Below are 25,881 nucleotides of genomic sequence, written 5' to 3'. Positions count from 1 at the left end.
TATGATTGGAAGTTGGAAATTTTAAGAAGTAGCTGATTTATCTTTTAGTTACCCTACTCCAGAGTCTAAGAGGAGGCCAGGAAAAGTCTTCTCTGTTTCCTGTTCTTCAAAGAAGATTCTAGCTGGAAAAGAACCTTGTAAGACTTAAAAACCGAGAACATGTAAAATACATTTTTTGGATTTCACAACCTGTCTACATGAGATACGGCACCACTACTGTATTTTAAAGGCAGAGATAGCAACACACAGAAGTTAAATTATTTTTTTTTTGAATGAACACGTGACAGTGTTACACGTAAAATTTCAGTCTCGTTTTTTGCCCATCATGTTACCCTGTTTCTTTCACATAACAGTAAAAGGGCTAATCTTACAGAGTTTTTATAGAATCGTTCTGGAAGACACCAATGAAAATGACAGTATCTGAAGAATGCCTTAAAAGAATACTTTGTGATGGTAGAATATAGCACAATTGGTAATAAAGTTACTTAAGTGATAATATAGCTCACTGCCAATTATTGAGTATAGGGATGAGGCAGAAATATTACTATAAATTTCAAAAGAATGTAAAAATTGATTCGAGGATCTAGCACAGAAGTGCTAGATTTTAAAACTTAAAAATTAAATATCAGTAACACAATGAAGTTTTAAAGAGGGCTGTGCTGAAACTTACCAATATGAATAGACAGACATGGGCAGATGAGAAATTCCTGCAGTCTGACATAGGGCTGAACATTGAAAACATAACTGACATGTCAAGTACTGCAAAGGTGCTTCAAAAATAGTATTCCTTAGTTATCAAGCAATAGCCTTCTCTCCCAAGATGAATGGTAAGACGTGTGTTCCTTTTTGTTAGGATATTTGCCCATTCATAAAATAAATAAAAACGTGTTAAAGATAGAATCATTTCTTCCTTGAGAGGCCACAGAAAAAAAATAAAAACACCTTTTCATTACATGTTTATAGGTAAAACTGAGGCCCCACGTATTTTTAATTTTAGCTTTAAAATTAGGCTGAATCTTGTTCATAATCAGCTGAAAAGTGTTTGATATAAAAGCAATTACCAGTTAAAACATCATTCAAGGCTACCACCCTCTCCGTCATGATAAGATGCCAGTGCTTTATCATAGAGAAACTATTCTGTATTTGGAGAATAGTGAATTAGATGAACACATCTTTTCTACAGTCAAACTATACAGTAAAATTTAGGAATTGAGAAATCATTAACCTCATCCCCATTATTTAAATGTTTCCTTTTTCTGCATTGGTTTGAATATCTTGTTCTCTGTCCATTTTCTCCTGCTTTCCACACTAATAAGCATCTTGCTCCTATATAAAGACACAACAGGAAAAAGAATCCATTCAGGTGCAATGGCTCCTTCTCTTAAAAGAATTAAATGGTGCCTTTTTATTACGGAAGATATATATATATATATAGTGTAATATATAGTTATATATGTTTGTGTGTGTATATATATATGTATATATATGTGTGTGTATATATATGTGTGTATATATGTATATGTATATATATGTATATATGTGTGTGTGTATATATATATGTACGTACATGTAAATATTTTTGGTCATGACAAGGCTAACTGGGACACTGAAGTCCGGATAAGAGAACCATGTCTTCTTGAATAGCATTAGTAGGTTGTTAAAATACCTTTATATAGCTATATGCACAATTTGTATTGTGGTGGTGATAAAATGCATGTAACATAAAATTAATCATTTTAAACTTAATACGTATAATTGAGTAGCATGAAGTACATTCACAATATTATGCAATCATCATCACTCTCCAGAATATTTTCATCACCCCCTAAAATAACCCTCAAGCCACTAAATAGTCACTCCCCATCCTACCCCTCATCCAACCCCTGGCAACCACGCATCTGCTTTTTGTGTATGAGTTTTTCTGTTCTGGGCATTTCATATAAAAGGAATGATATACTATGTGGCTTTTTGTATCTGGCATCTTTCACTTGTTTTCAAAGTTCACTCATGCTGCAGGATATAACAGTACTTCATAACTTTTTTATGGGTAAATAACATTCTAATGCATGGATATATCAATTTTGTTTATCCACTCCTCAGCTGATGAACATCTGGGTTGTTTTCCCTGTTGGCAATTGTGAATAGTGCTATGAACATTTGTGCAAGTTTTGTTTAAACACCTATTTTCCATTATTTTGGATATATACCTAAGTGGAATTGCTGTGTTATATGGTAAGTCCGTTTAATTCATTAAAGAACTACTAATTTGTTTCCAAAGTGGCCAATTCATTTTAAATTCCCAGAACGTATGCGAGCTTCATTTTCTTCACATCTGCACCAACATTTTCCTTTAAAAAAAAAAAAAACATTCTGATGGGTGTGAAGTCACACATCAGAGTGATATGTCATTTTGATTTTGATTTGCATTTTCGGAGTAACTGATGACATTGAGCACCTTATGTGATTGTTGACATTTGTATATTTTACTCTGATGTTTACTCAAGACCTTTGCTCATTGTATTAGTTTCCTAGAGCTGCTGTAACAAAGTACCACAAAATGGATGGGTTAAAAGAACAGAAATTTACGATCTTAATGTTCTGGAGACTAAAAGTAAAAAATCAAGGTCTTGGCAAAGCCATGCTACTTGTGAGACCTTTATGGGAATCCTTCCTTGCCTCTTCCTAGCTATTGGTTTGCTAGCAATCTGTGGCATTTGCTGGCTTGTAGTCAGGCGAATCATCCATCTTTATATGGTTTTCTCCCTGTATCTGTCCATACATGGCATCGTTCTTACAAGGGCACCAGTAATACTGGATTAGGAGCATTCTTATTCCAGTATGACCTCATCTTAACTAATTACATTCGCAGTGACTCTATTTCCAAGTAAGGATGTACTCTGAAGTACTCGGATCAGGACTTCAACTTATCTTTTTTGAGGAGACAAAATTTGATGCTTAAACTCCATTTTTAATTGAGATTTTGCCTTTTGGCTATTGATTTGTAAGAATTCTTTATATATTTTGGATACTAGATCCTTATCAGATATATGATTTGCAAATATTCTATTACCATGGCTTGTCTTTTTACTCTCCATAGTGCTTTTAATGCACAAAAGTTTTTAATTTTGAGGTCTAAGTTATATTTTTATTTTGTTGCTTGTGCTTTTGAAGTCATATCCAAGAAACTATTGCCAAACCCTAGGTCAAAAGAGTTCACACCTATGTTTCTAAATTTACATCGTTGATCCATTTTGAGTTACTTTTATGTATACAGTGTGAGGCAAGGGTCCAACTTTATCCTAGTTTTGCATGTGGAAATCCAGCTGATGGTTTTGGCACTCTTGTTGAAAATCAATAGAGAGGTTATGGGTACGTTTTTGGATTCCCAATTCCATTCTATTAATCTATATGTTTATCCTTACACTAGTGCCTATGTTTGGTACCTGGTAGTTGGGTTTCTATTATTGTAGAATTGTATTAAGTTTTGAAAGTGTGAGTCTTTCAACTTGGTTCTTTTTCAATAATGCTTTGGCTATTCAGGACCCCATGCATTTCCATATGAATCAGCTTTCTTATTTTTGCAAAAAGGCCACTGGATTATAATAGGAAATTGAATTTGTAGATCATTTTGAGAAGTATTTCCATCTTAACAGTATTATGTTTTTCAACATATGAACTTGATGTATTTCTATTTGTTTAGGTCTTTTTTTAACTTCTTTCAGCAATGTTTTGTATTTTTAGTTCCTTGGTTAAATCTGTCCAAAAGTATTTTATTATTTGGTTCTATTATAAATGAAATTGTCTTAATTTCCTTTTTCAGACTCTTCATTGCTAGTATATAGAAATACAATTGGATTTTGCATGTTAACCATGTATCCTGCAACTCTGGTGAATTTATTTTTAATCATTTAAAAAATTCTTCATTTTACTTTATGTATATCATGCCATCTGTGAAAGGAAGTAAGCATTATGTCTTCCTTTCCAATTTGGTTGTCTTTTTGTGTCCTTACCTAATTGTCCTACCTAGAACACACAGAATAATGCTGAATAGAGGTGGCAAAAGTAGGCATTCTTGCCATGTCCCTGATTTCAGGGGGAAAGTTTTGTTTTTAACCATTGAATGTTATGTTAGCTGCTGGTTTTTCACAAATACTCATCCTGATAATGTTGAGAAAATCCTCTTTTTATTCCTATTTTGTTGAGTGTTTGTGTTCACTTTTAAATGATGGATGGGTATTAGATCTGGTTAAATGCTTTTTCTGCATCAACTACATCATTATGTAAGCTTTCCCTCTTCATTCTATTAATGTGGTGTGTTACACTGATTTTCTTTCTCATATGTTGAACCACCTTTGCATTTCTGGAATAATTCCCACTTGGTCATGCTGTATAAAACTTTTAGTATCCTGCTGGATTGTTTGCTAGTATTTTGTTGGATTTTTACATGCACTGTCATAAGAGATAATTAATTACATAGGAGATAATTTTCTTAGTGTATTTGGTGTGGTGTCAAGGTTAATAGTTGCCACAGAATTAGGAAGTGTTACTTTCTCTTCTATGTTTTGAACTAGTTGAGAAAGATTGTGTTCATTCTTTAAATATTTGGTGTAACTCACCAGTGAAGTCATCTGGTCTTGGGTTTTCCTTTATTGGGAGGTTTTTAATAACCAGTTCAATCTCTTGTTAAGAGGTCTGTCCATATTTTGTTTTTGTTGAGTAAATTTTCATAGTTTGGTTGTTTCTAGGAATATGTCCATATCATTTAGGTTATTTAACTTTTGGTATACAATTATTCTCTTATAATCCTTTTTATTTCTGCAAGGTGGGTATTAATGTTCCCACTTCCGTTTCTGATATTAGTAATTTGTATCTTTTTCTTAGCACAGCTAAAGGTTGGCCAGTTTTGTTGATATTTCAAAGAACCAACTTTTGGTTTCATTGACTTTATTGTTTTTCTTTTCTCTATTTTGTTTAGCTCTGCTCTGATCTTTATTTCTATACATCTGCTTGTTTTGGGTTTGTTTTTCTTTTTCCAATTCTTTAAAGTGTAGTTGGGATATTAATTCGAGATCTTTTTCTTTTTTTTCTTTTTGAGACGGAGTCTTGCTCTGTGGCCCAGGCTAGAGTGCAGTGGCGCGATCCTGGCTCACTGCAAGCTCCGCCTCCTGGGTTCACGCCATTCTCCTGCCTCAGCCTCCCAAGTAGCTGGGACTACAGGCGCCCTCTAGCACACCTGGCTAATTTTTTGTATTTTTTAGTAGAGATGGGGTTTCACAGTGTTAGCCAGGATGGTCTCGACCTCCTGACCTTGTGATCCGCCTGTCTCGGCCTCCCAAAGTGCTGGGATTACAGGCGTGAGCCACCGTGCCCGGCCTTTCTTCTTTTTTTTAAATACAGACATTTCCAGCTACAAATCCCCCTCTGAACATTCCTTTTTGTGTATCTCATAAATGTTGGTATGTAGAATTTTTGTTTTCATTTGTCTTAAAGTGTTTTCTAATTTCCATTATGACTTCTTCTGTGATCCACTGGTTGTTTTATATTATTTATTTTCCACATATTTGTTAGTTTTCCAGTTTATTTATACATTGTAGAGTTTTTAATTTAGAGGTTCACAAGATTTAGTTACTGTATTATGCAATCTTTTAAATAATATGAAACAAAGTTACAAACCAAAAATAATGCTTTTATATTTAATCTATGCAGGTATTTCTTTTAATAATGTTTTTCATTTCTTTGTATGACTCTGAGTTGTCCTTTCAGCTGGAAGGACTCTTCAACTTGGTTCTTTTTCAATAATGCTTTGGCTATTCAGGATCCCATGCATTTCCATATGAATCAGCTTTCTTATTTTTGCAAAAAGCCCACGGGATTATAATAGGAAATTGAATTTGTAGGTCATTTTGAGGAGTATTTCCATTTGAGGAGTATTTTCCAACATGCTGAAGCATGTTTTATAGGATAGGTCTATGTAGAACAGACTCCTTTGTCTGGGAAGGTACTACTTTATCCTTCATTTTAAAAGGATAACTTTGCCAGGTACAGAATTCTTGGCCGATGGTTTCTTTTAGCACTGTAAAATGCCTTTCTGCCTTAATGGCCTCTAATGAGCAACTGGCTATTAATCTTACTGAGGATTTCTTCTACATGTTGAATCACGTCTCTCTTGCTGCTTTCAAGATTTTTTCCTGACCTCTTGACAGTTTTATTTTAATGTGTCTTGGTATGGATCTCTTTGAATGTGTATACTATGTGGAATTTGTTGAACTTCTTGGATATTGGCTTCATATCTTTTTTCAGATTTGGTAAGTTTGAACATTATTTCTTCAAGTACTCTTTTCTGTCCTTTCCTCTCTCTTCTGGGACTCGTATTTATACTTAATATGCTTGATGGTGTCTAACAGTCTTTTGGTCTGTGTTCATATTTCTTTGTCTCCTCCTCAGACTGAATCATTTCAACAACTGACCTAGCTTCAAGTTCACTGATTGTTTTTTCTGCCTATTCTCCTGTCAAGCCTCTCTAATGACTTTTCCAATTATTACTATATTATTATAATTTCAACTGATTCATTTTAAGATCATTACATTTTTCAACATCAGAATTTATATTTGACTCCTTTTCATAATTTTTAAAAATTATACTTTAAGTTCTGGGATACATGTGCAAAACGTGCAGGTTTGTTACAGAGGTATACACGTACCATGGTGGTTTGCTGCATCCATCAACCCATCATCTACATTGGGTATTTCTCCTAATGCTATCCCTCCCCTAGCCCCTGATCCCCTGACAGGCCTCGGTGTGTGATGTTCCCCTCCATGTGTCCATGTGTTCTCACTGTCCAACTCTCACTTATGAGTGAGAACACGCTGTGTTTGGTTTTCTGTTCCTGTGTTAGTTTGCTGAGGATGGTTTCCAGCTTCATCCATGTCCCTGCAAAGGACATGAACTCACCCTTTTTTATGGCTGGATAGCATTCCATGGTGCATATGTGCCACATTTTCTTTATCCAGTCTATCATTGATGGACATTTGGGTTGGTTCCAAGTCTTTGCTATTATGAACAGTGCTACAACAAACATACATGTGCATGTATCTAAAGTAGATTGATTTATAATCCTTTGTGTATATACCCAGTAATGGGATTGCTGGGTCAAATGGTATTTCTGATTCTAGAACCTTGAGGAATCACCACACTGTCTTCCACAATGGTTGAACTAATTTACACACCCACCAACAGTGTAAAAGCATTCCTATTTCTCCACATCCTCTCTAGCACCTGTTGTTTCCTTTTCAATGATCGCCATTCTAACTGGCGAGAGATGGTATCTCATTGTGGTTTTAATTTGCATCTCTCTAATGCCCAGTGATGATGAGCTTTCTTTAACGTTTGTGGGCCACATAAATGTCTTCTTTTGAAAAGTGTCTGTTCGTATCCTTTGCCCACTTTTTGATGGGGTTTTCTCTTATAAATTCCAGTTCTTTGTAGATTCTGTATTATTAGCCCTTTGTCAGATGGATAGATTGCACAAATTTTTTCCCATTCTGTAGGTTGTCTGTTTGCTCTAATCATAGTTTCTTTTGCCGTGCAGAAGTTCTTTAGTTTAATTAGATCCCATGTGTCAATTTTGGCATTTGTTGCCATTGATTTTGGTGTTTTAGTCATGAAGTCTTTGTCCATGCCTGTATCCTGAATGGTATTGCCTAGGTTTTCTTCTAGGGTTTTTAAGGTTTTAGGTCTTACATTTAAGTCTTTAATCCATCTTGAGTTAATTTTTGTGTATGGTGTAAGGGAGGGGTCCAGTTTCAGTTTTCTGCATATAGCTAGCCAGTTTTCCCATCACCATTTATTAAATAGGGAATCCTTTCTCCATTGTTTTTGTCAACTTTGTGAAAGATCAGATGGTTGTAGACGTGTGGTATTATTTCTGAGGCCTCTGTTCTGTTCCGTTCCATTGGTCTATATATCTGTTTTCATACCAGTACCATGCTGTTTTGGTTACTGTAGCTTTGTAGTATAGTTTGAAGTCAGGTAGAGTGATGCCTCCAGCTTTGTTCTTTTTTGCTTAAGATTGTCTTGGTTATGCAGGCTTTTTTTTGGTTCCACATGAAATTTAAAGTAGTTTCTTTCTAATTCTGTAAAGAAAGTCAATGGCAGGTTGATGGATAGCATTTAATCTATAAGTTACTTTTGGGAGTATGGCCATTTTCACGATATTGATCTGTCCTATCCATGAGCATGGAATGTTTTTCCATTTGAGTCCTCTCTTATTTCCTTGTGCAGTGGTTTATAGTTCTCCTTGAAGAGGTCCTTCACATCCCTTGTAACTTGTACTCCTAGGTATTTTATTCTCTTTGTAGCAATTGTGAATGGGAGTTCACTCATGATTTGGCTGTTATTGGGGTATAGAAATTCTTGTGGTTTTTGCACATTGATTTTGTATCCTGAGACTTTTCTGAAGTTGCTTACCAGCGTAAGGGGATTTGGGGCTGAGATGATGGGGTATTCTAAATGTACAACCATGTCATCTGCAAACAGACAATTTGACTTCCTCCGTTCCTATCCTTTTTATAATTTTTATCTCTTTACTGATATTCTTTATTTAATGATAAATCACTCTCTGTTTCCTTTAATTGTTTGTCCATGGTTTCTGTTAGCTCTTTGAGTATGTTGAAGACATTAATGTCCTTGTCCAGCAAGTCCAATGCCTGTGCTGCCTCAGGGTCAGTTTCTGTTAATTTCTTTCTTGGGAATAAGATGACTTTCTTGTCTCTTTATATGCCTCATTTTTAAAATTTTTATAAAGTGGATAGCCTGAACATTATAATGTGGCAACTCTGGAAACTAGATTCTGCCCTCTCCCCAAGTTTTGTTATCACGGCTTGTTGTGAATCGCAGTTTATGTAGTAGTGATTTGTTTAGTGACTTTTCTAAACTGTCACATGTTGTCTGTGTAGTATTTATTCCATTAGCTTAGTGGTCAGTCAGTAGTTTGACAGAACTTTCCTTAAATGCCTGGAGACAAAAGAAAAAAAAAAAGATAAAAAGAAAAAATACTCTCCCCACTTTACAGACAGGTTCTCTATTGGGGAACTCTTTCAACACTTATCTGGGCTGTTTACCACTGTTTTAGTCTTCACTTCCTGTTTGGTCTGGGTGTAAATATTAATATCAGCAAGATGTGAATGATTAGAATCTTCTCAGGACTTTTCTGAACATGGATCCTGCCCTGGGTATGTGTATGTCCTTCTAGAGTCCCTGTTACATGTAGCATTGTTTCCAAGTCCTTATTCTCCAAAGTATTTCACTATCCAGCTTTTCCTTCCAGGCTTTCAGTGTGTGTCTATTTGTCACAACTTCAATCTTTTCTCCAGGCAGCAGTGGCTTGTTCATTTACTTTCAATGCTTTCAAGAAACCATTCTCAGCACAGCTACTTTTTCACCTGAGAGACTTCTGAGTTATGTCAACCGAAGGCAAGCCCCTAGATAGGTCAAAGCAAACACCATTTCTTAAGAATGAGGTCTATTCTGCTCCCTCCAAAGCCAGGAACCCACATAAGGAATGCAGGCTGCATTCTTCAAGACCATTCCTGACTGGGGAGGAAAGAGGGTGAATTAAGATAAAATACCATTAAGCTATCCAGCTGAGTTTCAGTTGCTTTTTTAATTTAAGCATTTTCTTGGTTTAAGCAGTTGCTTGGTAAACTTTTTTTTTTTTTAAAAAACAAATTTCCAATAAAATGGAGTGTGACAGTGTTTTTTTTTTCCTTCCTGTTTTTCTAAGGACGGGTATGTCCCTGGAATTCCTTGCTGTCATTTTTCCTGACATCTATGCATAATTTTTAATGGAAATAGATAGATGTATCCACATTTGGGTAAATGTGACATGATTTTCCTATTATGGCCGGAAGGTGAGATGCTTTGTTAAAACTTTGTACAGTAGTTGGACCCTTGGTATATGATATAAATATGTGCATGTATTTCAGACATAGAGGAATATCAAAAATTCATAAATGGCAGATGCTTGTGAATTCTATCATCAGGGAATTTAGGAGCTAATGAATGCATACTTGTACCCTTTGAGTGTGACTAGCTACAATGCTCATCCTTTTTCTACTATTAGAGAAAACATTATTACATATATTGGTCTGATCCAATATAGCATATTGCTGGAGTATGAAGAAGACCTTGTTTTACTATTTTAAACTTAATGAGCTCTGTGGACTTTGAGAACATTGAGTCTTCAAGCGTCAATTCAAGTATTTTGTCCCTACATGCTCCAGCTAATGTGTTCGCCCCAGTGACCAGTCCTTTTTAAAACACAATGTTTAATGTCATTGGTTGAAAAATAATTTGTCATGCCTTATTTAGAATAACCACTCCCTTCACGTACCCTTAGGGAGGTTTGCTTAGGTGATAGCAAGAAAAGGAATACTTGCCAAGCTCTATGGTTACAGCAACATCTAGTCTCCCCAAATCACCATGCCTGCTGAATTGCAATTGACAAGGGATGTTACTTCATGTGTAAAAGAAAACTGCAGTAAGCACAAAATGCTACTGGGCTTACTCATGTGAATATCTAATGCCAGGAACAGTATGTTGAGCAAAATGCAACAAGTTATTAATCAGATGTTATTACAAAATGAAACTCCTTTAGGTGGAATTTTATAATTAGGATTTTTCTTTCCACTGTAGTAGAAAAACAATTGTTAAACATATAATCAATTTTTATGACAGTTTGGAACGCACAGTGAATCTGGTTAAAAAGTGACACTGGAGGATATAACATACCAGGTACAAATCAATTATTCAATTCTCATTGTCTAGCAAAGGTAAATACATCGTATGTATGTGATTTTGCACGTTACATTCTGTAAGCAAACTATATGTTTGAGCCACTCTTTGCAATTCTGCCTATAGCATTTTCCAGTCAGTAACGACTTATGTTGAGGCAGTATATTTTGCTCTAGAATCACTTCCCTAATGTAACAGTTGTCTATAGAGAAGCCACAGCTTTTTAAACCATGAAATTCTGGAAAAAAAAATATTGTTTTTATCACTGGATGTAATTTTAAATGCTCAGAGGAAATTAATTAGAAAATAAGAGCTAGAAAACCTTTACTAATATGGTATAGTAAAGTATTCCTTATCTATCTTAGTTATAGTGTCTGAGGATGACCTGACTTTGATATGATTAAAAGATTTACAGTGAGATTAGAGATAATTTGTAATATCATTTAATCAGCTGCATATTAACTGCAAGATAATTCTGAGATTTAAGGATACAAACAAAAGTGATTATAATTAACAAATGTTTAATATTTGTAAAATTTGACCTGAGAGTCTCTATGTATGAAGTTTTGAGTAAAATGTAAAAAATCTACAATGGATTAAGAATTACAGGTCAAGTTCTGCCTAGTGATAGGCACTGATCAAATGATTAAGTTCATCTATTGCTTTTCCATAAACGTCATTCCAAAACTAAATTTATTCATCTAAGTACATGAACTAGGAGAATTTATGTTATTTTTAGTAACAGATTTGGGAGTATGATTATAAACTTACAATTATTATGTAATTTTCACTGAATATTATGTTTTGAAAAGATAGCATTCATCCTGCTAGCACACACATTGCCCTGGGATATAACTTGATAAACATGCCCCAGTAGGCCTTTATATTTCCCATTCTTCATTGAATTCACAGATTTAAGTAAGTAAACTCAGTGGTTGTACACCCGTTTCTTGTTTGAGGCTATATAGCTGGAACTCCCAATGAAAACAATTCTCCATGGTCTATTACTCAAATCTTAATGAAAATTAGATAACAAACCTTAAAAACAAAAAGCAAACACTTATTGAACTGACTGAAGAACTGCTTTCCTAAACCCTAATTAATTTGGATAACTCCACAGAATATAAAAATCCATGTTTGAGAGTTTGAAGGCCTGGTTATAAACTTTATTTATTTTTGGCTTTCAGCTTCCATTACTTCTATGAGTCAGATAAAATTTACATTTCCTGACTAATTTACAAGGTTATTGTGAGGAAGAAATACCATAATGTATGTGAAAGTGCTTTATAAACTAAAACAGGATACAAACATAATAGTACATTACACTCCTATATTTGTTTTCAAGAAAGCTTCATTGAATCATTCACTAATCCTAGGATAATTAACCTTTTACCTGGATTCAAGGATTGAGGATTTGATGGAAAGCTGGTTGCATAAAACACATGAGCAAAATGGATATAGTGGGTTAAGTTTGCTCGAAAATGGATAGTGTGTTAAGTTTACTCTTATTTTTAAGTCTGGATTCCCAGAGGACATTTAAGTTTGAGAAATAACTCCTAGTTGTGGTATGTTGCTTTCATTGTCTGATGCCTTTGAAGCACACTGCTTTAATGCACATTTACTTTAGATTTAGATCTCAAGAAGAAGCTCTAGTCCTTGGTTAGGCATCCAAATTGTAGGTACCATTCATCCAGTTCTCTGTCCTATATACCTTTATCTAGTTATAATTAATAACAAAACACTATTCGTAACAGTGCACGTCCTTTATAACTGAAACTGAAGGAAGTTTAATTTTCAGTACATGACATATTTTCATGCATTTGCTTTATCCCTGTACAATACTACGAATCTTTAACATACATTTCATAGGTTTTCTTTTCTAACATTGCGGTCCTTTACTAATGAGTAAACAGTTCTAAAACATGAATTCATAATTACATTGTCATTTATTTCAATCCTGTGGCACACACTGAATATAACAGGCTTGAAAAACACTTTGATATTCCTTTGTAGATGACTAAATGCTACCATTGATTTCTATAAATTAAATTTACTAGGAAAACCCACAGTTTAAAAAAAGTACACAAGAATAAGCTAGCTGATCACAATGAAATGAATGAATTCAAAATAGTATAAAGTCAGGAACAGTTTATCTTCATGGTAAACATTCACTTTATGCAAATCCCACTTGGCTTCATTTAATTAAAAAGCTGAAAAAGAAAGAAAATTATTATGTGCTGAACATAGAACATAAGGAAAATACAATATGTTTGTTATTCCATTCTAAATTAGCACATGTAAATATAACATTAAAATGTCATAATTGTATTCAACTAATTGTAATTTTTACATCAGGGCAATTTTTCTAAACTAGTGCCTTTAACCAGATCAGGCTTAGGTTGGGAACAGGGTCAGGGTGAGAGAAGATGCTGAAAGCTTTAATTTGTGGTTTAAATTTACATATACATTGCTTTCATTGCTGGCTAGAACAGCAGTTAAATCAGCATTTAAAATGGTAATGTAGGGGAAATACAAGGGAATGGACTGAAACAAATGCGTGAAGTGGGTCATTTGAATGTCCTAAAAATATTTTTTCTCTAACCGTATAATTTAATCACTTGGTCTTTTGTTAATTTACAATTTCATCATATTGAACAACCAAAAAGAGTATACACAAATCATAAATCATAAAACTTCTGATGAAACATCAGCAGAGATACTTGTACATATAAAAGTAAAAGATAACTATGTTATTTTTTTAAACTTCCCTAAACAAAGCTTTAATTTATGAAACAAAATTTAATTTTGTAAGATGGTAAATCAATTTAAATAACATTTATGAAGCTTTTGTTTATATTTGTACCTTTCTGCTAACACGTGGCATGTTCTTTTTGAGTCTTGACAACACAAGACAACTTTGCAAGGCAACCAGAGACAAACCAATTTTTAATTAAATATAAAAGCAAAAATGAAATTAATAGTTCTTGTAGTTAAAAAAAGAAAACAAAAAACAACAACATCAAAAAAAAAAAAAAAACATGTAGCTGGAAAAATGTCCAAAGTAGGTAAGTTTTATATTTGGATGTTTAAATCATATCATCCTAGGCATAAATTGTTTCGTCTTTCTGAACCTCGGTTTCCTCATTAGTGAAAAGAACGTTTGTTTTGGATGATTCCCAAAGTTCTTTTCAGTGCTAATATTTTAGGATTCTGGTGATACTATGTACAAGAATAAATATGTATTTTAAAATGTAACATTTTAGTATAAAACATAAAATATATATTTAAATTATATAATATACAGTGTATATTATATAACATCAATTAAAATGTAAATAAAGTCACAGTACAATACAAACCAGAAAAATTACTCTTGTTAGCTGTTTCTGAGAAATTGTTAAATTAGAAGATAAAAATGATGTGGTGATATCAGGATGCAATGAGACGTCGCCTCTACTTTCAAGATAATAAGTAATGAATAAAGCGTACGATAAGGGTGACCATCTCCATGAAGAAGAATGTCAGCAGTAAACCTTGTCAGGGCCTTAAGCTGTAGTTGCTGTTCAGTCCGCATGATCCTTAAAAACACTGCTGGTAAAGCAGATAGATGTGCCAGCTGTACATGAACTGTGGCATTATGTTTTGAAAAGATAGCGTTCATCCTGCTAGCACACACAAGCCATCATCAGCTTGCTCTGAAGATGAAGCTAACTGAAGAATGAAGGTTAATGAAAAAAGAAACCTTAATCATAAAATGAACTGACACTTAAAACTAGGGATTTGTAGCTTTTTGTTGTTTAGTGTTTAAAGGCTCTGCAAATTTCAAGTTACGGAGCACTAAAGGTAATCTTTATTACTGCTAACGATATTACCCCTGTAAAAGCAAAAATACTAATTTGATCCATACTGGTAATTTTATACCTTCTAACTTTTTAGCAGTTTTATGATACTTAGGTATATTCACAGTAAAAGGATCTCTGTGAGTACTTTATTAATGTTATCTTTAGTTATGCTACTGTTCTTTTCATTTAGTAATTTTCTTAGCCTGGTGTAACAATCAGTTGTTTATATCATTATGAAATGATAAATACATATTTAATCTGAAACTGATTACTTGTTAGTTAGATGTATCCTTTATTGTAGGACAATTAGAGTACTTCCTATGCTTCTATCATTTTCAAAACTATCATTTTCATTTTAAATAGTTATAAAAATTTCTTTATTTGTTCAAGACACTGGAAACACTTGAAGCACAAAAATGTCAAAAATGTTTTGACTGGTTAAAACGTTTCTGAGAAAAGTATGAACTGCTGTTCTCTAATCAGTATTTCAGGATTCACTTTTATTTTCATTATATAAATATTAAATTATAAATATTAAATTTCCAAGGTATGTTCCAGTATGAATGTTTTATATTGATATTATCACTCAAGTAATTAGTCTCTCATTTCTAATCAAGATCTGACACGTATTTTTTTCCCTTTTCACATTTATCTGTCTAATACTTTTGCTTCTTAATCTAACAGTATAATAGTTCTCACAAACTTATGGTTCAGGAGTGCCTGGATATTGTTTTTTCTAATAATGCCTATCACAAAAATGTATAAATGCTATTGGATCATACTTTTTTAAAAAAAACTGCCAATAATGAAAACTGAATGTATTCCCCTGATGTGTGCTTTTCACTTTTGCGGTCTGCTTCCAGAATGAGTGAGAAGCAGCCTTGGGTACCATGATCAACTTCTGTGTGGACTCTGCTCCACGCTCAGTCATGAACGAATCGCACTGTAGTTATCCATAGTAGTAGTCTGCATGTGCATAGCACTGATTGCTGTGACTGGCTTATTCGCGTATTCTGAAGTGAATATATGCATGGTCAACTGTAACTCAGATAGTAATAGAAAATGGAAGCTAATTGGCAAGAGTAGCAAATTGCACACAAGGGATAAGATAGAAGGCTAGGACTAGCACAAATGTGCCCCCAGAAGCTCCCGCTTCCCCTAGCCTAAGAGAAGCAACCATTCCTTTCTAGTCTGTGTCACTTTATTTTTGCTTAAAGTCCATCAGGGATGCAAAGAGACTGTTTACACAAAGAAGGAATGGGATGGCAACTTCAAACCGTTTCTCTCCTTAAGGCTGGCTCTCTCCTCAGCGCTCCCTCATGGTAGAAAACCAGAAATTTAGATAAAAATGCTGCCTTTGATTTGCTAAGGATTAATATTCCATAGGTTTATTAGCAAGTTTATTACTTGAAATTCAAAAGATTTTTCTAGAGAAACATGCAAGTGTTAGCTATTTTCTTAATCTCAGGGCCCCCAAAAGTCTGTTTCAATCAGCATTTAACAACCATTGTGTACTAGATTCTGTGCATAGAAGCATGTTGCAGAAAATGAAATGATTGAAAGTCATGGCCCTTATATTTCTTTTAGCTAAAGGAAAGACCTGGGTGTGATTAAGTATGATACAGTGACACATTTGAGATGATGATGGTGTTACAGAACTGAAAAAGCAAAACTCTGAGAACAAGTAAGACGCAGGGACAGCAGCCTCGACCAAAGAAACTGGATGAGGAAAGGTATGAAAGTATGGGAACATATTCAGTGCTGTGTTCAGCATGGCTAAATCGGGAGTTAGCGCATTTTCTGTAAAGAGCCAGAAGGTTAAGTATTTTAAACTTTGTGGGCCATGGGTCTTTGCTGAAACCACTCAGCTGAACTGTCGTAGTGCAAAAGCAGCCAACACATAAAACAAACCTGGCTGCGTTTCAGTGAAACTTTATTCATAGGCACTGATATTTGAATTTCATAATTTTCATGTCACAAAATATTCTTTGTTGACGTCCCACCCCCCCAATGATTTAGAACTGTAGAAGCCATTCTTAGTTTGTAGGATAAACTAACACAGACAGCAGTTACTTAGTCTCGTATTAAACCACAGGGTGTACTGAAAGATACACCATAAAAATCTGGATGGCATAAAACTTAAAATAGTTGTGGCAATTCATACATTGATATTACTACATAGGTGTAAAATCATATATATTGTAGAATGTAGTTAACTGCATAGGAATATGCTCATGATGTATAAAAGAAAAATAAGCAGCTTACAAAATATGTATTACATAATTCCCAAGGTTCAAAATATGTACAGGCTAAACTGATGACATTTGATGACCTGGGTGTTGGGATTTATGAATACATTTTCTTCATTTTGCTTTCCTGTATCTTCTAGAAGGAACATGTATTAACTTTGCCTTCCTCTTTGTTATTAGCTATTAATGAATTTTAATGAAGCAGCAACATGATCAGCACATATCTTAAAATAATTCTGACACTACCCTACAATAAGTGATGTATTATGGGGGATAATGACTAGATACTGGGAGACAATTTAAGAGGCTCGGTTATAGTCAGAAAAAGACACAAGGTACTCAAGACAGCAACTGTGGGAACAGAAAAGTAATGCAGACCAAATAACATAAAGAAGGATGAGGATGAGGACAAAATGACTTCAAGATTTCCATCTTGTGTGACTGTGACAACGACAGTGTCGGGGAAAAGGGGTAGAGAAAGAGATTTGGAGGCAGATGATAATGATTTTTTAACGTATTGAGGTGAACTGTTAATGTGGTATTCAGGTCTGGTTCTGGATGTCACGAGAAAGGTCAGGACTTGATAATGTATACTCAGGACTGAGAAATAATCTAAGAGAAAAAAGGAAGGTGTAAGAATGCCACGTTACAAAATCCAGGGTATGAAGTTTCCAAGAGGGGCTTGTCAACTAAAATGCTAGAAAGGTCACATGAAGAGAACTTTGGATTTGGTCACTGGTGGTTACTGGAGACCGCGGGTATATCAAAAGCTTGTTTGTTCCTTTTCCCTTCCTGTGAAATATCTGAACAGGTAAGCAAATAATGGCCTGCTGTTTGTTTGTTTTTTTATGTATCCTGAATTAATGACTCCATCTGTTTCTCATATTTGGAAAACCCAGAATGTACACAGTGTTCTGGAACAAATGTATTCTGTCCAAGTGGAAGCTGGTTAAGTTCCGATATCCTCAGCTCGACAGAACATTTTTGTGCACTGCTCTTCCTGTTCTCAAACTGGAGAGGAAGTCAGGAAGACCCAGTGGTTACCTAATGTCACCTGTCTCACATCACTTATGTGGGTGGGTAAGGGGCAGCTGCTCAGATTTCACTTGGTATCCAAAAAAGGTGCAAAGGGGAAAAAAGGTCTGGGTTGTTCACTAAGCACATATAGGCCAGTGGTTGAGTTTTCATTCCGGCCCATTGACCTTGTGGGTAGTGTAACTCACTGAGTCATTCTTTTTAATCTCTACTCTACATTCACATGTGTTCTACGAGAACGCTAGCGAGAAGTACATTGTGGCCCTTAGCTAGAATTCTTTAGCCAAAAGTCCTGGGGCTCTCTTCTCTGTAATAGAAGATTGCTAAACCCAGAAAAGTCTTTGAGTCTAAAACAAGTGGTCTTCTAAAAAGGCCTAAAGAAATCTAGGCCTTTATTGAGAGTAGGAAAAGATCTCTGGGAATGGAAGCTTTTTAGATCTGTCATTTCATGGGGCAACAGCAGTCCAGTCTCCTAGTGCTCAGGCCAATTTTCTACACAGCCTCCACAGAGAGGCCTATGTAAAGTGTTAACCACATTTAACAATGAGGAATGACCAGAACATGGATAGTCAATCTGGGGGGAGAAGAACAATAAAACTAGAATGCAGGGGATAAGGGACAGATGAAGAGCCAGTTCAGAACTCTTTTGGAACACAGGAGCTTCCCATTCCTTCCCTACTTTCAGTGGGTTGCTGAATGGTATGGAGCTTCTGCCAGAGTAAGAAAGCTGTATTACCACAATGGAATTAAGTCTCCAGAGCTGCTTTTGATGTGTTAGCCTAGACCCTGTGTTCTCTGGTCTTGAGGGGGTGGGATGTGCAGTGTGGAATCAAAAAACTGGATTGTGAATTTTCTGCAAAAAATTACTGTCAATTTTACATACATATAAAATTATATTTTTATATAAAATTATATATATATAAAATTGACAGTAATTTTATATATATATAAAGTACCTACTATCTGTTTCTGAATTTAGCAAATGTTGATTTTAAAAAAGTTTTCAGTAAGTTAACTGTTTGTTTGGAAGACTTGTATTTTTTATTACCTTTGAATATTAAGGCTTACATTATTTGTTAATGGGAAAAAAGATTTGGCTACATTTTTCCTAGATAGAATTAAATATATTTGTTGACTGCCTTTTTTCCCTAAGTGATAACAAACAGAAGTTAAGAAAGTATATTTGTTTGGGGTGGAAGCATTGCATCTGTCAAATGATTAACTCCACGTGTCAGTCTTTTGGTAGACATTTTTATCTGAGGACTTCTCCCTGTGGCAGATAAACATAATAATGTAAGACTGGAATATGGAATCTCACAGTTAAAAGTTATCTTACATTTGTAAAACAGTAATTTACTACAACTTGTCTTATGAGATAAATGTTATAGTCTCTATATTTGAAAAATGAGGAAAACTGAGGCTCAGAGAAGATTAAAAGACTTGCCTGAGGTTATAGAGTTTTTAAGTGCCATGGTCCAAATCACATCTTCTCACTCAAAGTCCAGATCACTTTCCAATACACCACAATGAAATACAACAATATGGAAAAAATAATCCTTAAGATTGAATTTCCATTTGTACAATATTATTACAAGATTTAGCACTACATTCTTTATCTAGATAAGACAGGGGATAGATAATGGTGCCTTTACAGAATGCCAGCTTATCTCTTAATCATCTCTAAATCCTTGGACCTTTATAAGTCATTTTACAAAGCCAGGACTCAGCATGAGAAAGGTTAAGACCAGTGAAATTCTCATCAATGATGTGTACTGTGGACTGATCATCATACCATTTAGATATTATTGTTCTATTTGTACAGCTTAAGGTTGTTAAGATGTACAAATCAATGCAAAATTGCTATACCCTCTACATGCTGGAATTTTTGCCTTGCTGTACTTGTTCACTATCATACTTTTTTCAAAATTGGTATGAATGCCTTTCATTTTTAGCTGTTATTCTGTACATTTCCTTACTGAATATCATTCCATTTTCATCTCAAGGTAACCAACGACATTAGAAACTATCAGTTTCGTTTTAAGACAATGGAAGCCACTTTCTGTGTCCACTGTAAGCTTAATTTATATATTCTGTTTTTCACTTGTTATCACCCAGCTTAGAATTGGAACTGCGATACCTCTTTTTTAAGAATGAGTTTTTTTAGAGACAGGGTCTCAGTCTGTGGCACAGGCTGGAGTGCAGTGGCACAATCAGAGCTCACTTGCAGCCTCAAACTCCTGGGCTCGAGTGATATTTCCACCTCAGCTTCCCCAGTAGCTGGGACTACAGGCGTGTGCCACCATGCCAGGCTAATTTTTTAAATTTTTTGTAGAGACACCATCTTGCTCAGACTGGTCTCAAATTCTTGGCCTCAGGAAATTCCCCTGCCTCAGCCTCCCAATGTGCTAGGTGTGAGGCCTGAGGTACCACGCCCAGCCACGATAGTTAGCTTTAGAGCTCGAGTTTGGGGTATAACTATTTTTCCACACACCTTCAACTATGAAGAACAACCTGACAACTCCAGGGGGTGTCATTTGGTATGAACTGCATCTTCTGCAGCTGTGGCAAGCCAGTAAGCCTCACTGTATTTGTATTTTAATGGTTCCAATTGCATTTAATGGAAGTAGACAAGGAATAAAATTTTCAAGTAAACAGATTCAACTAACAATTATATGATGAGCACCTACTATGTGCTTAGCACTTTGGAGATATATAAAAGGTTTTTATCAAAGACACAAATACCTTATAATCTAGAAAAAAAAGACAAAGACATGAAACAACTGTAAATGAATACTTAATGAAAAACATAATGCAACAAAGTACTACTGAATAATCAATTGCTGAAATGGCTAGTATAGTTGAAGAGGAGGTAAGTGAAAGTGAGTACTTTTTATTGAGAACCTACTACATTTCAGGGACTATAAATTGATTATATAATTTATCCCCATAAAATTCTGAGGTAGGTTTTATCATACCAAGTTTACAGATTAAGAAACAGGCTTAACCAAGTTAAATATAGAGAGAGAAGTAACTAGAGCTGCAGAAAAATGAGACTTGGAAGTTAAGTAACTAACTTTAAGCCCCAAAGTTAGTTAAGAGGAACCAAAATTCAAACCTGGATTTGTCTAAATGCAGAGCTAGAGCTCTAGCTAATACACAGAATTAAACCCCAACCTTGAGCTCGGGTCTTCTCCTAATTACTGTTATTTTTCCATTATATCATACTACCTCCCTAAGACAGAGTCTAATGAACAGTTAGGAAGCAAAGTGACAGAATTACTAGAAATGTCTCACGTCTCAAAAGCAGAGACTTGATGTATCTTAGATGTTACTATAGACATCTTCTAAAGGAAACTTTTGTGAGCACAGAGTGCCAGTGAAAAATATTGATAAGGTAGTTACCCATATGTGAAGTATATGATGTCCTTGCTAGCACTTTGCTCTTCTTAGAAAATGGGGCAAGCACTAAAGTTCATGTAATATATAAAATGAATTCAGTGCTACTACTGAAATCATATTTCTTCCTTTCTGAACATAACACCTTCTACTTTTTTTTTCTTTTTTTAAGAAAATCACCTTTAGTAATGGCCTTTAGGCTCCAATGCCAAAGTACTTGCTTGGGTGTTATGCCTCTGCCTTTTAAGCCCTCAATGTCTTCATTTTGCATTTTTGTGAATTATAAACTGTTGTTTATAATTGCTGGCTCAGATGGTAATTAGATCAAATTCATAGTAACCCTCCTATTTCACTGACAATTTCAAGAGACCCAGGAGCCCAACTAAGCTCATCAAAAGGTTCAGGGAAAATCTTTTCTTCATTCAACTGAATCATGCAACTATAAGACAAAACTACTTAATCTTTAGCGTAAAGAAAAACTTTTTAGCAAAAGATTAAATAAAAATGAATTTAAATATTTATAGCAGAATTAATGATAATTAGCATCAAACATTTATTGAGTAATCAGTACTATGTACCAGGCAATGTGCTAAGTGATTTGCAAGCATTCTCTCATGTAATCTTTCTAATAGTTGAACGACATATGACAAATCATCTCCATTTATAAATGAGAACTTAGCTTGACAAAAGTTAAGTAACTTGCCCAAGGTCACACAGCTAGTAACGAGCAGACTGGGTATTCCAATCAGGGAAGTTTGCCTATTAAATTTAAAAGACAATCTGAGAGAATTTAGTAATGGCATGAAACAGATTCATACGTAAACTGTTAAGTGTAAACTTTAGGGTAAGATTTAAGACTATAGGATAAATATTTAAAGTAGATTTTTATCCTTTAGCAGGTACCTGTGTCAGCAAAGAAAACAACAATTTTGAAAGCACTATGAAGTACTGAAAAAATATGATGAAGGGCATAGATGTTTAAGGTTTTGTAAGGCTTAAGATTAAAATAAAAATGAATAAGCAGAACAGGATCACTTCAGATAGAAGAAATTAAGGACTGTATTTTAAATAAAATTCAAATTGTGAGGAAAAAATGTAAAAAAAATTAGTTTAAAGACAATTATGATCATGGTTCTCTACATAAAGATAATTATGGATACAGTCCTGTATATCAGTGGTACAACAGTTTATAATTCACAAAAATGCAAAATGAAGGTATTGAGGGCTAAAAGGCAGAGGCATAACACCCAAGCAAGTACTTTGGCAGTGGAGCCTAAAGGCCATTACTAAAGGTGCTTTTCTTAAAAAAAGGAAAAAAAGTAGAAGGTGTTATGTTCAAATGTGCATTTTCACTAAAGGGTAACTCAAGTGTCTTATCCCAAGTACACGTATGATCCAAAGTAGAAGTAGGAAGCTTTCCAAGAGCTACTGTGAAGAAGAATGTGCGTCTGTACTAGCACTTGACCTCTGCAACATGTATTCATGTTAAAATTGGGGAAGTCAAGGATACAGTCTTGGTTGAGAAACTATTTTTCTCCTCTTGTCAGCCTACTTCAATGTATTTCTGTCTTGGATGGTTGGAGTGGTTCAGCTCTTGGTCCCTAGAGTTTATGATTTACTATTGTACAGCCTAATGTTCTTAGAAAATGGACATCTACAAATGTCTTTGCAGAAGTACTAAAGGCCAGGAAATACCTTTGGGAATATGTGTTGTGCGTTTTCCTCTTTCTAGAATAATTCTTTCCTGCATTTCATTCTCTCATTTTCTACAGACTGCCTTTATCTGATGTGAGTAGTTTTTAAAACATGTCATATAATGCTGGTGCCACAGGTAAATGCTTCCAGGAATACCAAAATATTCTTTAACAACGTGGTGCTATGTTCACCACAGGATAATTCGATGGGAAAAGGTCTTTCTCTTCTTTATCAGTATCTCACCTTTCAACTAGTATCAGAATTATTTCTTCTTCTCCTTCATTTGTTCCCTCTTTGACACTTGCTTTTGCCATCACATTTGCTCTTTCTTTAGTTAACTAATTGAATAGATATATATTTGCTTTCCCTGTACTGTCAGGTTTTTGTAATTTGGTTCAGGGTGTGTCCAAATCTCTGCTATATATCTCTGCAGTCTTTTAGTCATATTTGTTTTTGATGTTTGTCAGGCAATTTTATCATAATCATTCACAAGAGAGTTGATAAAATAACTGAGAAGAAAACGAAAGCTTATTTAAAAAGGAAACTAATGCAATGGAATAAAAAGATGACTCCAAGTAAAATATATTATTACTAAGTTAACTTTAGCACATATACATGTGCTAGACTAACAAAAGGGATTAAAACTTTTTAAATGGAAAACTGTTTTTTTGTTCATAATGCTCCCATGTCCACTGTATTTTGTTGGTTTAGGAGGATACTGTAAATGTCATGAAGGGAACAGTTATACTATATAAAGCTGAGAGAGCAAACTAATTCACGTATGAATAATCACAAGAAGGGTTATCTATGAGCACCATAAGGATTTATGAAAGCAAGAAGGGTTATCTATGAGCACCATAAGGATTTATGAAAGCTTGCTGAACAATTTACAGTATATCCATAGAATGTAGGAAAACGATTAAATGACAGTTCTCAAAAGAGCTGAAGGGACATATTAGAAGGCTTTAATGTGATCTGGGAAGATATAATTAGAGGGATTTTTTAAATTGGACAGTAGAATAGCTGGATAACTAAGTCATTAAATTCAGATAAGAAAGAACAAATCTCAGAAATGATCTGAGGATACATGAAGAGAACATTATAGGATTAGAAAAAATATAAAAAGGGAATCACATCTATGTAAACTATAGCAGCTTTCATTAGTAAAGAATAAGATATAAAAATTACTTAAATTTGTTTAATAAGTAGATTTCGTCAGGGTCCCTTAGTTTTTCTGTAGATTTCCTTTTGTTTCATTGCATATATTTGTACTAAGTTCAAGAATAAGGAAGTTTTTCCTTGAGTAAAATCGTCATCTCTTGAACTACTGGAGCTCACAAGAATTGAAGAGGCCAAAGTAAGTTATTATCTTGGTGCTGAACATTTATCTAATTGTCAACATTTTTCTTAGAGGCTTTGGCTATCACATTATTGAGGTCATTATACATTTGACCTCATGTTATTTTCAGCTTTGATTCTGGGATAATTTTCTACTTATAGGAATATACGAATCACGTTTTTCTACACAAAACATGGCACAGGAGAGACAAGTGAGCTAAGAGTCAGATTTTCTGCTTCTGTCATAAAATAAAGATACTCTCTTGGTCTCATCTATAAAATGAATTTTCAATGATATGATCTCCATGATCCTTTGCAGTACTAAAATACCAGAACACTATGATGTTCTGGAAAAAAAAATCCCAAAAACTCATCTGGAAAAATAATTATTAGTTTTGCAAACATCTAGAATTTGAATTAGAGAATTGTCGTAAAATTCACCCAAATTGGTTAAGAATATTTCCTTTTGTGTATATATCTTCCTTTTCATATATTTCTTTCTGTCTAATTAATGTATTTTAAACCAGAAACATGTTCACTATTGAGTATTACATATTAAGGCTGTCACACCATAGCAGTATACTCATAATCCTCAGAATATACCAGGAACATATTTCTCTTCCCATTCCTTTGTACACAAATTATGACTTTCTGCTCATGAAATATCCTCAGCCCCTCCTCTCTCCTTTGTCTAAATGCTTTGTTGAATTTTAGCCTAATTCAAGCCTTCTTCTGGAGTCTTCCTTTCTCAGACCCACAGTGATCTTTCTCACCTGTAAATTATTTCCATACAACAGATCTGCCACTTAGCTTGTAACACTTTATATTGTTATTCCCTGGTTTATGGATGTATGTATTTTCTCCAAACAGAAGATTTCACAGTAAGCATTATGGCATGTCTATAAAGCATTTAACAACTCAAATTTAAAACTGAGAGGCAGTTGTGAAATCCTTTATCACTTAGTTCCCTAAGACAGGCTCATAAAATGGTTATATCAGATTTACCTGGGTAACTATTCACCTGATTCTTAAAACCCACACTTGGAGATTCTGACTCAGCTGCGCATGGTGTAGGAATAAGAAGCCACAGAGTTTTGAGAACGATCTCTTAGGATCAAAGGTCTATCCTGCACACCTTTTTCCCAAATACATGAACTGAATTAAATACTACTCTGGTCACATATTTGGTGGTGTTAACTTTTATAGGTGCTTGTCATTGTATTTGGCTTCTTTTGGATGTGCCTAAGAAACAATTAATTTACATTCAGTGGGCTCTTTGAACACCTTCAAGGAGTCCAAAGGGTAGACTGGCTTCAAAGTTCTACTTAAATCAGATGCCCCATACTGGGGGGTGAAAAACTTAGCCAATCACTTCCTCCTAGAAAATTCACAAAATCATGTTGAGAGAGTGAGAACCGGTAGTATATATAGGTGGGAGCCAAAGGGACATAGAAGGTTCTAATCAGCTGAAGAGAACAGTATAAAGACATTACTCAGTAATAGTGGAAGGATTGGCGCAAGAGATTAGCCATTT

At 34.6% G+C, this 25,881-nt stretch overlaps 1 protein-coding gene across 8 annotated transcripts in view; it reads right to left on the bottom strand.

Moving 5' to 3' along the window:
- TUSC3 (tumor suppressor candidate 3) overlaps positions 1–25,881 on the bottom strand; it is a 367,133-nt gene that overhangs the window by 12,397 nt on the left and 328,855 nt on the right. For 3 of the 8 annotated variants that reach the window (XR_010159214.1, XM_063816166.1, XM_009454839.5), the window contains 2 exons: positions 19,363–19,427; positions 12,541–13,002 (listed from right to left, as the gene is read on the bottom strand). The exons of 2 other annotated variants lie outside the window; for them this stretch is intronic. Coding sequence is in view for 4 of the 6 variants with exons in the window: in XM_063816166.1 (XP_063672236.1) it covers positions 19,409–19,427 (19 nt within the window). In the remaining 2 variants the exon portion in view is untranslated. Of the gene's footprint in view, positions 1–12,540; positions 13,003–19,362; positions 19,428–25,881 lie in introns of those variants that run through there. 3 more of the 8 variants (XR_010159215.1, XM_063816167.1, XM_001140529.7) reach the window with 1 other exon arrangement.

This window comes from Pan troglodytes, chromosome 7, assembly GCF_028858775.2.
Source record: "Pan troglodytes isolate AG18354 chromosome 7, NHGRI_mPanTro3-v2.0_pri, whole genome shotgun sequence".
In the NCBI taxonomy this organism is placed as follows: Eukaryota; Metazoa; Chordata; class Mammalia; order Primates; family Hominidae; genus Pan; species Pan troglodytes.
The sequence above is the reverse complement of the archived record's forward strand: the minus strand, read 5'-3'. Positions and strand labels throughout refer to the sequence as shown.